The sequence below is a fragment of the Sciurus carolinensis genome, chromosome 5 (assembly GCF_902686445.1).
Source record: "Sciurus carolinensis chromosome 5, mSciCar1.2, whole genome shotgun sequence".
Taxonomy (NCBI): Eukaryota; Metazoa; Chordata; class Mammalia; order Rodentia; family Sciuridae; genus Sciurus; species Sciurus carolinensis.
The window spans coordinates 32,415,826-32,428,257 of record NC_062217.1 but is presented as its reverse complement, the minus strand read 5'-3'; the positions used below and the strand labels follow the sequence as shown (position 1 = coordinate 32,428,257).

The 12,432-nt window shown below is 36.5% G+C and overlaps 1 protein-coding gene across 8 annotated transcripts in view; it reads left to right on the top strand.

Annotated features, from left to right (window-relative positions):
- Positions 1–1,523: 1,523 nt before the first annotated feature.
- Ccdc169 (coiled-coil domain containing 169) overlaps positions 1,524–12,432 on the top strand; it is a 60,446-nt gene continuing 49,537 nt past the window's right edge. For 3 of the 8 annotated variants that reach the window (XM_047552109.1, XM_047552105.1, XM_047552107.1), the window contains exons 1-4: positions 2,082–2,254; positions 4,107–4,186; positions 10,479–10,589; positions 10,672–10,712. In XM_047552109.1, coding sequence (XP_047408065.1) covers positions 2,172–2,254; positions 4,107–4,186; positions 10,479–10,589; positions 10,672–10,712 — 315 coding nt within the window. In that variant the 5' untranslated portion in view covers positions 2,082–2,171. Of the gene's footprint in view, positions 1,826–2,081; positions 2,255–2,307; positions 2,419–3,764; positions 3,881–4,106; positions 4,187–10,478; positions 10,590–10,671; positions 10,713–12,432 lie in introns of those variants that run through there. The other 5 variants (XM_047552106.1, XM_047552112.1, XM_047552111.1 and 2 more) reach the window with 5 other exon arrangements.

Below are 12,432 nucleotides of genomic sequence, written 5' to 3'. Positions count from 1 at the left end.
CCTCAAAATGCCTCAAATTATCTCTGACCTGTAGGCTGTGCACACAGCCTCCTACACTGACCTACAAGTCTGGGTAGTGCCTTTGAACATTAAACACACCACCACTAATATGCTATATTTGTGTATTTTTCAAACAATTCAATTCCAAACTGTTTCCATGCTTAAAACTTCCCCCAGTACAGAGATATTCCAAAGTTCTCAAATCTCCCTTTTTTCAAAACCCATGTTCTAATGGAAGACATTTCCTTAGCTCCAGCATCTAGCTTGCAAATTATTCTAATTTTTATTTTGTATGAACAGTACTTTAAGTACAGTATCCATAAGTTCCTATTGCTGTCAGTCTTTAATATTTTTCCAATATGTTGACAGGTTTCTGAAAATTTGTTGGTAAACAACAACCAAATAAAATACGCCTTAAACAAAGGAGCTTTTATGCTTTTTTTTTAAAATCTCTGAAAGACTTTCTATTTATAGGCATATGACACATTTACTGACCTCTACTAAAGAACACTCTTCTCAACCTTTGAAAAGAAAGAGTATAAAGAAAATCTTTGTCAGATAGACCACTTGTGCTGATTTCTGCCAGAAAAAAAAATGTTCTCATACTTAAAACTCTCAAGTTGATTCAGGAAAATGTACCGAAATTAGAAAGTAAAGGCCATTATGTGTCTTAGTCCATTTTGTATAGCTAATTACACAATACCAATGTTAGCTTTTCCTTGTTGTGACCAAAATACCGAACAAGAAAAAATGAGGTGAAACAGTATATGTTAGCTTGTGGTCCCAGAAGTTTAGTTCATGGTTGGCAGAGTTCACTGCTTTGGGACCAAGGTGAGCAGAACATCATGGAGGAAAGAGGTAGGGGTGGAGCACTGCTGCATTCATGGAAACCAGGAAGCAAATGGGCTACAGGGAAGGTGAAACTTTCTAGGCCAGGCCCCCACTGATCCACCTTCTCCAGCCAAATCCCACCTGTCTATAGTTACTACCCAGTCAGTTCATTTAAGCTAAGATGGACTGATTAGGTTATAGTTCTCATAATCTGATCATTTCACTGCTGAATATTCTTGCAGCAACACAGGAGCTTTGGGAGGATACTACATAGCCAAACCATAATAAACGCATACTGGGTAAATTTTGGTTCACGGTTCTGCTCCAAAGTAGAGGGGCCACATCAGGTGTTGGCCTTCAGCAAGAAGTCTGGACATCACTGACCAGAGACAGGGAGTATGAGAAAGTCCTAGCCAAACTGGCTTTTTTAGCAGATCCTTTCTGGAGATAAGCCATTAACCAACCCCTTAATCATGAAATGAATTCAGATCATGAATGGATGACTCCTCTCATGCAGGCATAGTGCTAATCACTTCATGAAGCTTCCCTGGTCTCATCTCTTAATATCTCAAAACAGGAATTAAATTTCAACATGAATTTTGAAGGGGACAACCCCTATTCAAACAAAGCAGCCAGTGGATCTTTCCAGTCAATGATGAGGACAGGGAGCAGATATTGAAACACAGATGTATCCGGAGCAGAATGCAAAAATTTGTGATTAAACATATAATGAAATTTCAAGTTGCAGCGGACAGTCCAGAGATTTTGCGTAAACTTCTAGAAACCCCCCGAACTGGAGATTCAAAACTCTTCTCGAGTTCAGGCAGTACCTTTTTAAGGTCTGCTCCTCGTGCGACACCCTGAACCAGAGCCTCTGGTGCGCGTCCAACTGAGACCAAGAAAGGTGCAGCCACTTTTGATCCAACAAGGCGCAGGAGTAAAGGAACGCCAGGCGCCGGGCAGTGTTTAGGACAGCAACCAAGGCCAAAAGGAGGTAAGGGAAAGGAGAAGGACGTTCTGGAGCCCCCTACACTGGGCCAGAGGAAGGCGCGGTTGGGAGGAATGGGGCCGCAGCCTCCCAGTCTGGCCCGAGCGCCGCTCGCAGGAGGTCGCAGGAGGGGCTCCTTCTATTCCGGGTCCAGCTGGCGCCCCACTAGAGGGGCGTCGCGGGCGACGCCCTATTACGTCACGCGTGACGCAGGGCGGCGGGCGGGAGCCGGCGACTGTGAGGCATTTCGCCATGGCGACGGCTGTTGACGACGCTTGGGGGTGTCCCTTCCAGGTCTTCTGCCCTAAGCAGTGCCAAGGCGAAGGGCGCGGGAGCTCTCCGACCTCCCGCTATGGGGGAGGGAAGAGGCGACAACTTCGACGGTGTGAGCACCGACCGCCTGAAACTGGAGTTGCTGGAAGAAATCTACCAGAAGTGAGTCGGCGGCGCTCAGCCTCCCGCCCCCTGGCGGGTCGCGTGCGCGACTCCGCCTCCCCAGGGGTGGCCCTGGGGTCAGTTCGCGCTCTGCCCAAGACAGAAGCCACCGAGGTCGCTGCAGGCTCGTGTCGTCGCGACTTCCCCAGTATTTTGTGCCAGAGGTTGATTTGCCTTCTTAATTAATTAAGCATATTAGGCAGGTTGTACTCCCTTTAGGGTTAAAACTAATGAAGTGACCCTGCGCGGTGGTGCACACAACTTTAAACCCAACGTCTGCGGAGGCTGAGGCCGGAGGATCGCAAATTCAAAGCTAACCTCAATTTAGTGAGGCTCTGAGCAACTTAGTGAGACCCTGCCTCAAAAAAATTTCACCCCTGGGTTCAATCCCTGGTACAAACAAACAAACAAAAAATCCCCCACTACCACCAACAACAAAAAACCTAAAGTGTATTTGGTACATATATTGTAATGTTAAAATAGGTATTTGGTTTTTATGTTCCACTGAATTCGGGTTTTTCAGTTTAAAATCCCAAGGAATTTAATTAAGTATTTCATCCTTTTAGAAGAACATAGGAAATGGTGACATTTTGTAAAAATCAGGCCTTCTTATGCTTTCTTCTTTTTTCTTTTCTTTGTGCAATGCTGAGGATTGAACTCAGGACCTTGCCAATGCTAGCTAGCAAAGGCACTTATTACTGAGTTAGAAAGCATGTTCATCTCCAGTTTCTCATATGCTTTTTCTTTTTCTTCTCTTTTTTCTTTTTTTTAAAGGCATAGATAGGTTTATCTAGGAAGGTAGATACATATTCAAGGGAGAATGCAGGCTGTCTCCAAAGTAAGCAGCCTCTCATATGCTTTTTAGAACAATATTAGTACTTCATGTTAAAACTGAATATACTATTTTTTTTTAAAAAGATAATCCTATTCCACCCACAGTCCCCATGAGAATTCAGTTCTTCTGTGGGTCCCATAGCATCCTGTGCTTTCCTCTGTTGTAACTCCAGTCACACTAATTAATTGCCTGTTTATTTTTAAATCTTGAACCAAATGATAAGCATTCTTAGGATCAGGTTCTGCTTTCTCTGAGACAGTAAAGGATCAGAGCAAGTACTTTAGAGGAATTCTGCATAAATTCAAATCTCAACTCTTATTTCTCCATAACTATAGGCTCTTGTTTAAGTTAACTTGGTTAAGCCTCAGCTTTCTCTTAAGAGTGTCATACAAATAGTTATACTTCCTGTGGATGTTGCCAAAATGGAATGAAATGTGTAAAATGTTTAGCAGTGGCTAATACATTCCAGTTAAACATTTAAGTGGAATTTAGCTGCTGCTGTAGTTATTGTTCTGTTCATTTGCTCATTGTAACGTTTTTAGCAAAATGCCTTAAATATAAATATGATAATTATTGTGGTACAGACCAATGTCTTAGATAGCAAACCTTTGGAATGCTTTTGAAAAAAAATTGTGTGTGTGTTATTAGTGTTTTCTTTTTTTTTTTTCCCCTCAGGTTGACACTTGTTACCTACTGCCCTAGTTAGTTATTCCTGTCTATAATTTGCAGCTCTTATTTTTCAGGGTTCTGAGAAACTCGAATAACCAACTTCTTTGGGATCATATTTAACGGTAATTGGCTTCCAGTGATTACCCGAGGGCTTTGAGGTTTAGTGCATATTTAATCCCTTCTGGAAATGATTAATCAGAAGCCTGCATTGTTCAATTCCTGATACTCAACTATGCCTTCAATAAATGATATTTCATAATAAATTGTTCCTAAAGTACTGGGGGTTACTATGTATTAGTCTTCCCATTTTTAATTGAATCATAATTAACAAAATATTTTTAATAACAGGGATGTAGTGCAACTCTCAGTGTTTGAATTAAGACACAAGATAGCAGAAATGGAAGCCAAAGTCAATACTGACAATGAAGGTATATAAGTATTTATATATGTTACTCCTGTATAGTTATTGTTCATTTTACCAAGATACCTATGGTACATTAAATTACATGTATTGAATAATAGTACCAAGATTTCACAATTGCTTTCTGATGGCATTAATAATTTATAACAAAGGCTTTAAAACTGATACTTCAGAATGTGAAACCATTACTATATAATTATTTTTATCTATAAGTTCAAAATGTTAATTTGCAAAACCTTTGTTGTGTGTCATCGATATATTATTTCCTTAGTAAATAACAAAATATCACAAACATTCTATTCAACTTAAGTCATGCCCTTCATACCTTAACTACTGGATCTGCAGTTTAACTTTAAAATCCTTATCTAGGATTTGGCTATTTGTGTTGGAAGAATTTTTGTGTATAAGGGATTATAGTATATACACACATACCTATATATCCTTAAAATTTATAACATATGCCAAACAATTAATTCCACAAATTTGGTTGAGACTCATATCAACATTTTGAATGGAAGACCTTTATTTTCCTATTTTAAAGAGTTTCACTGACTTTTGGGGGAGAAAGTGACAAACTCGAATATGATTATGAAAAGTGATACACATTTTTCATATAGAGAAATGGGATCTTAAGGAAAGGGAATCTAGCACAGTTTTAGTGAGGGCATAAAAACAGCCTTTACTGAGGATGCAGTGCTTGAGCTAAACACTTATGTAAGGAGATTATTAGAATTATGGGCATGTGCTCTAGTTCTTAAATTCCTTTGTACTTTCTTCTATTGTGGAGCCATGAACAAAAAGGATTAGAAGCCAAGTGCGAAATAAAATGCTGCTTTCTGCGAGTGTCCAATACTCTGTTAAAGCTAAATTAGAGAATACCACTTTGTCCAAGGTTAAAGTAGCATCTTATATCTCCATATGTGAACATTAGTTATAACTGGCTCTGTGGGGGCAGACTCTGAGTTCACTTGCCAAGTAGTTGTATTGGCAAGGGTAGTTGGAATACCTCACCTACTCAGAAAAAACAGAAGGCATGTTCATACATACAGTATGGAGTGCAGTACCTATGCCCAGTAGTAGTGTATTGCTCACAAGTCATATTATCAACTGTTTTTATGGGGAGGAAGTAGGATATGGGCACAAAGAGGAAAGATTAGGATGGTAGGAAAGCTTTTTCCTCAGTACGTATAAACTAAAACCTAAAATGAATAGCAGAAACATTTGTCGCTTAAGACCAGGAGCTGTGTCAAGTGAGGTTGTCTTTTTTTTTTTTTAAATGAAAAGAGCTAGTGTTTGTGTAGTGCTTTAAATGAATTTTCAACTACCCTTTAAAAACGTATTATTACCCCTTTTTGTAGATGAAAAAACAGATCCTCAATGGCTTTCTCAAAAATACAGAGGTGGGCTGGGGTTGTGGCTCAGTGGTAGAGCGCTTGCCTAGCATGTGTGAGGCACTGGGTTCGATTCTCAGCACCACATATAAATTAATGAATAAAATAAAGGTAATCAATAACTGAAAAAAATATTTTAAAAAAATTACAGAGGTGATGAGTGATGTTTCTGAAATTTTGAATATAGGCATGCTGGTGTCAAATTCCACTTAGTCTCTACTTCTGTTCATCAGAGCATTATTACTACTGCTCACTACTTTGTCCTTGAAGCCCTTTGTTCACTTGGCCTCTGGGACATCACACTTTCTTGGTTGTCCTACATTCTATTCACTTGTCATTTCTCTTCTCGATTTCTAAAAACTCAGAATGCCCCAGGTCTCAGTCTCCGTCTTCTGACATTTCTTCAATATGTGCTTAGGTGATTTCTGGTTCAGTAGGGTTAAATACCATCATATATTGACAACAAATCCACATCTCCACTTTGTACCTCAAGTCTGGTTTCCAAGCACCTTTGGCCATAGGGTAATATGTTAATAGATCAAACATTTTTAGAAACTTGTCTTAGTAAATGCTATTTTTTAAATAAAATTCAATTTGTTTTCCATATTTCTAAACAAGGAAAATAATACTTCTTTTTGGTATAATACTTAATGATAAAAAATTAGAGGCATTTCCATTCCTTGGGGTTAGGGGAAGATGCCTACTGACATCATTCAAATGTAATATTGTTTTAAAAGTTTTAATCACACAATAAAATGTGAAAAAGGAATGATAGCTATTAGAGAATTTTATGGTTTTCATAATTTAATATCCAGAACTTTCCAGAGGATCAACTAAAAACTAGTATATTAATAAAGATATAGAAAATGGTTGGATATAATAATGAAATGTGTTTATTTTAAAAAATATAAGCATAGTTTTAGCATTAACAAGCTAAAAATAAGTGTTGAAATGACCTGTCACAATTTCAACACAATCTATAAAATATCTGATCATTTCTTCGACAAGAATTATGTAGAACCTATATGAAGAGACAACAGAGGAATAATAGTTAAATCAGAATTCTTATCTTATTCAACCCAAGAGAATTCACACTGAGCAGAAACCCTAGAGGAAAAATGAAATTTAAAAGTTTTCCCTTAACACATGCCTTGTTGAAATTCTAAGATTTGTTAGTGGGAGACACAAAAAAAGGAAAAAAATGTGGTGGAGGCGGAACTGGGGATGCTACTCAGTGGTGAGCACATGCCTAGCAAGTGCGAGGCCTGGGGTTTGATCTCCAGCACTGCAAAAAATAAGAAGTCTCTGTGAACCTTGTTTTAGTTAATGAACTCAATTTATTGTTCATTAGACATCAGAAGATTTCTACTGGAGAAAAAACTAAGTTAATGAATATGTGCCAAACATATCTGTGCTCAAACCTTGATCATCTCAGAATCTGTAGTGGAGTAGGAAAAATGCTAGGATTTATCCTATAAAAAGAGCATTGACTTTAGAATCAGATGGCCCCTGGCTTTAAGATCACAGCTGTGGGACTTAAATGTATAACTTTGAATAAATTAGTTAAAACCCTCTTTGTCTCAATTTCCTCACATGTAAAATGGTGGAAAAATGCATAACCTATAGATTTGTTTGAGGAATAATATATTGAGCTTACCTTCTTCATTATTATTCATATATTAATAAGGAAGGATATTTTTTTCCTATGGGAGGAGTAAATATTATAAATGCGTTCATTTTTACATATTAACTTATTGGTATCATGTATATTTTATTAAAATACCTAAGTTTTTTTTCCCCCCTAACTTGAAAAATTTACTCTAAAAGTAACTGGACAAATAAATAGGCAGAACTGTGGAAGGGGATTCTTAAAAGATAAATTATTAGCACTTAAAATGAATCAACAGAACAGTTAAAATTAGTCCACTCAGATTCTCATAGCACCACAAATGGGGAGGTTAAACCACAGAAATTTACTTTCTGACACTTCTTGAGGCTGGAAGTCAGATCAAGGTATTGGTAGGGTTGGTTTCTTCAAAGCGCTTTCTCCTTGGCTGGTAGATAGCCATCTTCTCCCTATGTGTTCACATGGTCTTCCCTTTGTGTCTGTGTCCTAATCTCCTTTTATAAAAACACCCCTTGTATTGAATTAGGGCTCATACATATGACTTCATTTTGCCTTAATTACCTTTTCAAAAGCTCTGTTTCTAAATATAATCACATTCTGAGGTACTTGGGGTTATGACCTCAATATATGAGTTTGGTGTGCAGGTGATAGAGTAGGGTGTGTTGGATATGAAGGAGTGGTAAGAACATAATCCAACCTGTAACAGAACAGGAAAAGAGTCTAGTTTATTAAAACCATTGTGTAATGCCATAAAATTCAGGGACAGGTTATTGTTAATTTTAAAAATTCAATATCTTTTGAGATAGTCTTTCAGTTCCTTAGGAAAAAGGAAAAAAACATTTTCATTTATGTCTTGGGGTAAATAGATTATTACAGACAAAGCCATACCATACTCTGAAATGAGAATGCACCAAATAATGAACGCATTAGTCTATTCAAGCTGTATAACAAAATATCACAGCCTGAGTGGCTTAAATGATATAAATTTATTTTCTCATAGTTCTGATGGCTGGGAAGTAGTAGATCAATGTGCTAGCCAATTCAGTTAATTTTGAGGGCTCCTTTCTGTCTTGGAGACACTTAACTTCTCATATCCTCACATGGCAAAAATCAGACGAGTCAGTTAACTCCTTTCTAATAAGAACACTAATCTTACAGAATTAGAGCCCCAGTGTTTTTACCTCATTTAAAATTTATCACCTCCTCACAGACCCTCCCTCCAAATACAGTCAAATTGGAGGATAGGGCTTTAACATATGTATTTGGGGGGCACATAAACATTTAGTCCTTAATGATCCTTTAACATCCTTTTCTAATTACTCTCTACCCTTCTCCCGATCACCCACTTCAGACAGCCTGCCCCATTTGGGGAAAGGCTTCTGGGTTGAAAACTGGAGTCAAGGAGCCTATTACTGGTAATATTTTATTGGAATTTAAGGGAGCTAAATGAAAAGTGAATTATTCAATAAATTCGACTTGATAAATTGGTATAATATCAAGAAAGAAATGTTAATTTAGATCCTCACTCCATATTGTTAATACTAAAAAATTCCAAGTGAATTATAAAGTTAATATAAAAAAAAGAATCAAAAGCATAGATGAGTATCTGTTTATAGATAAAAAAGTCTGTCCTTAGTGTAAGAGTAATAAATTACTGAGGAAATTATATTTAGGTTCAATTTCAGAAAAAGTAGCTTTTATTTGATTTTTTTAAAGGCCTATATGAAAAGTCATACAGCAATCTAGAAAAAGTATTAGAAACTAAGCTGACAGTGTATTTCTACTACATTCATATCCTCTGCAATTAAATTAGAAAACACTTAAGTTTGTGATAGAATTTGCATTGTACATAGACATTTCATAACTATAGAAAGTTGTCAAATTACCTTTTAGCCAAAGAAATCTAGATTGAAACACATATGATTTGTTGCCTATCAAAGAAGTAAAGATTTTTTAAAATGTACCTGGTACTTGCATTACATGTAGCATGATGGTGCTGCCTCTTTGGAAAGCACTTTTGAAATGAAAATTTTATAATGATGATGATGATGATTATGATGATGAAAATAAGGACAATAACTTTTATGGCATTTTCTGCACACTCTTTAGTGTTGGAAATATTTGACCTTTAATTAATCTAATATCCTGTAATAGGAACTATATAGATGAGAGATTGAGGAACAAAAAAGAACTTGCTCCAAATCACATAAATAAGCTAGAGAGTGGTAGAGACATGACTCAAACCCACTAATCTGACTTTGGGGATTTTTTTTTTTTTAATTGTGAAATCACCTGAAAAAATCAGAGAGCAGGCAACTTTATTCAAACCTATCTCCTACTTTTTTGATATGCGTATTTTTGTTCTTGTTGCTCTCGCTGCCTCAATATCCTTTCTCACCTTCTCTGGCTTTTATCGGTGGTCATTTCCCCCAAGAAGCATTTCCTGATCTTCAATCTTAATCTCCCCATCCTTAATTCTTTTAGATCAGATGTCCTGAGTACTCCATAGCATCTACTGCAATGAAAAATTTCTCAAATGCTCTAGTTTAATGTTTTTTTCCTCCTATTTCTATTGCTGAATGATAGCAAGAACTGTGTCTATTTTAATTTTGTATCCTTAGCACTTTGTAGAGTACCATGTTAGTCTTTTTCCTTTTCATGTTAGAAATATTTTATCTTCAGTCTTTTCAAATTAAGATAACTTCATGGTTGCAAAAATTATAACTAGTGAACAGCACAAACATGACTGAATTATTAAAGCCTTTGTGGGGTGCTGTGATTTGAATGTGTCCCTCCAAAGCTTAGGTTTTGCCAATGTGATAATAGAGGCTGGGCCTTTAAGAGGTGATGTGGCCATAAGGGCTCCTCTCTTTTAGTGGGATCAAGGCCCTTAACATAGAGGCTGCACATAACACATTTTGTTAGCTTGCTTGTCTGTCACATGAAGATACAGAACAAGACCAAATACCAGTGCCTTGATCCTGGACTTCCTTGCTTCCACAACTGTAGTAAATAAATTACAGTTCTATTCTTTGTCAATGACCCAGTCTTGGTATTTTGTTGTAGCAGCACCAAGTGGACCAAACACAGTGTCAGTTTTCAACCCAACTGTTCTTTTTAATACTTGAAAATGTATTGTTTGACATTGTTTTTTATTGGGACTTATCTGTATTACTAATAAAGTCAAGTGCAGTAACAGGGAAAGATTGAGCCGTTTCATGTTATTTGAATGAATAAATGAGAGTTGGTGGGCTAATCTTGATCATCTCCCCCTACCTCAGGCAGTGAATGGAAAACCCGTTATGAGACACAACTAGAACTGAATGATCAACTAGAAAAGCAAATTGCATCTCTTAAAGAGAAAATGGAAAAATTCCGTGGGAATCCTTCAGGTACAAAAGCAATCCTATATGTGTGTTATATATTGAGTTAAAACTGATAAAATATCAATTGTTTATATTTGCTTTATTGTAGATAGTCTATCTTCTATTCGTGTCTATGAACGAATGCCTGTGGTGAGTAAAAGATGGCTAAGAAGAATAACTAGGAAATTGTTTATTTCCCCCAGATTCTAAAGAAAAAATTAAAGATTGTGACAGGATCCAAAGAAAATATTTTGTTCAAGAGAGTTGTTGCTTTTTATGCAAAGAATCTCGTCATGAGGCCATGTTGGAAAGCAAGTAGAGAGTCTGGTGTATGCACAGATAAAGTGGAAGAAAAGAAATCTCAGTAGTCAGGCTGGCTGGGGACCTAAGTGTGTTTATTCCTTCTAATTTGAAGATGCCTAATGTTTAACACAAAGAACATAACTTCTACATTTCTAAAACATGCCCAGTCTAATTCCTTTGTAATATACATACACATGTACATACATAGGCACTCACATATGCATATCTATGTACTTGTGTACCTATATACATATATTTACAAATATATGAAAGAGATATCAAATCCATTAGAGAAACCATAAAATTACCCTACAACGATCATGAAACCTCACTGGGCTGATCCATCTACTTTCTCTTCTGGTTGCCTTTAGTGACATCTTTTCCCTCTTTTGTTAAGTGTTTTATAAAACACATTAATTGCTTTTCATTCATTCAAATTTATACTTTAAAATATACAGAAAGCCCAAAGCATAACCTTCTTGGATCCAGAGCCTGCTTGGAAATAACCTTTTCCAAAAACTCTTGCTGAATTATTATTTCAGAAATACTCAGAAAAAAATCCTGTGAAAAACCAAGGGTACTTCTATTGAAAATGCAAATGCATTACTCTGCTGAATTTGTAGGATTTAACGTATCATTATCATCATCATTAATTGAACAGGTATAGTATACAAATTAATTTCATGTCCCTTTTCTCAGTATTGCAACAACCCCATGAGGTGAAGTTTAACATTATTTCCTTTGATGCATGTGATAAGCTTAAACAGATGAAAGAATTTGATTAGGCTTACACAATCTGTAAGTGTGGAGCCAAATTCCCTCCCTCTGTAAAAAGCCTTCATCCATTTTACTACACCTTGCTGAATTGCTTATCAGATGTAACAAAAAATAGTTTTTTAAATAGCTATAGGTAGAGTACTAAGTTGATAGCAGTGTACACAGGGCCTCTGAGAATGAGAGCATTTATGAATGCTTTTCTTTGAATAACTGCAATTCATTAATGAAAATTATAGGGAAATCTTGCATTTTTTATACTAAAGAACTGAGAAGAAATAAGCCTCTTTGCATATCTTCCCGTTACTTTCAACTCAGAAATGTTCGTATTTCTGTGTCTTGGAAGTTCAAGAAAATAACATTTTTTTCTTTTCTTTTTCCATTTAAAAAAACAAAAACAAAAAAAACTCCCCCCACCTTCCACATTCTAGTAGAGTTATATCCCCCTCTTGTGGCACTTAGAAGTTGCTGCTAGAGCAATTTTCACCACAGTGCCTTTTCTTAATTGCAGATAAAATTTTAATAATACCTATAGAATATAAAGCATAGAATACTCCCTACAGAATATAAAATATTCTGGCTACCTGCTTTTGATAAGACAGCCCCAGTCCAAGAAATTATCAGTAGCCTCGTGCTTGTGTAACATGATAAAGTACAGTATATGAAAGGAACATTTAGTTGGTTTTATTATGGCTACCTGAGGAGACTGTAACACATTTATATTGATACACTATTTTTCTTGGTGTTATTCTTGAATAAAGTGTGCTTCTCTGATGTTTAGCCCCAGAAGCAG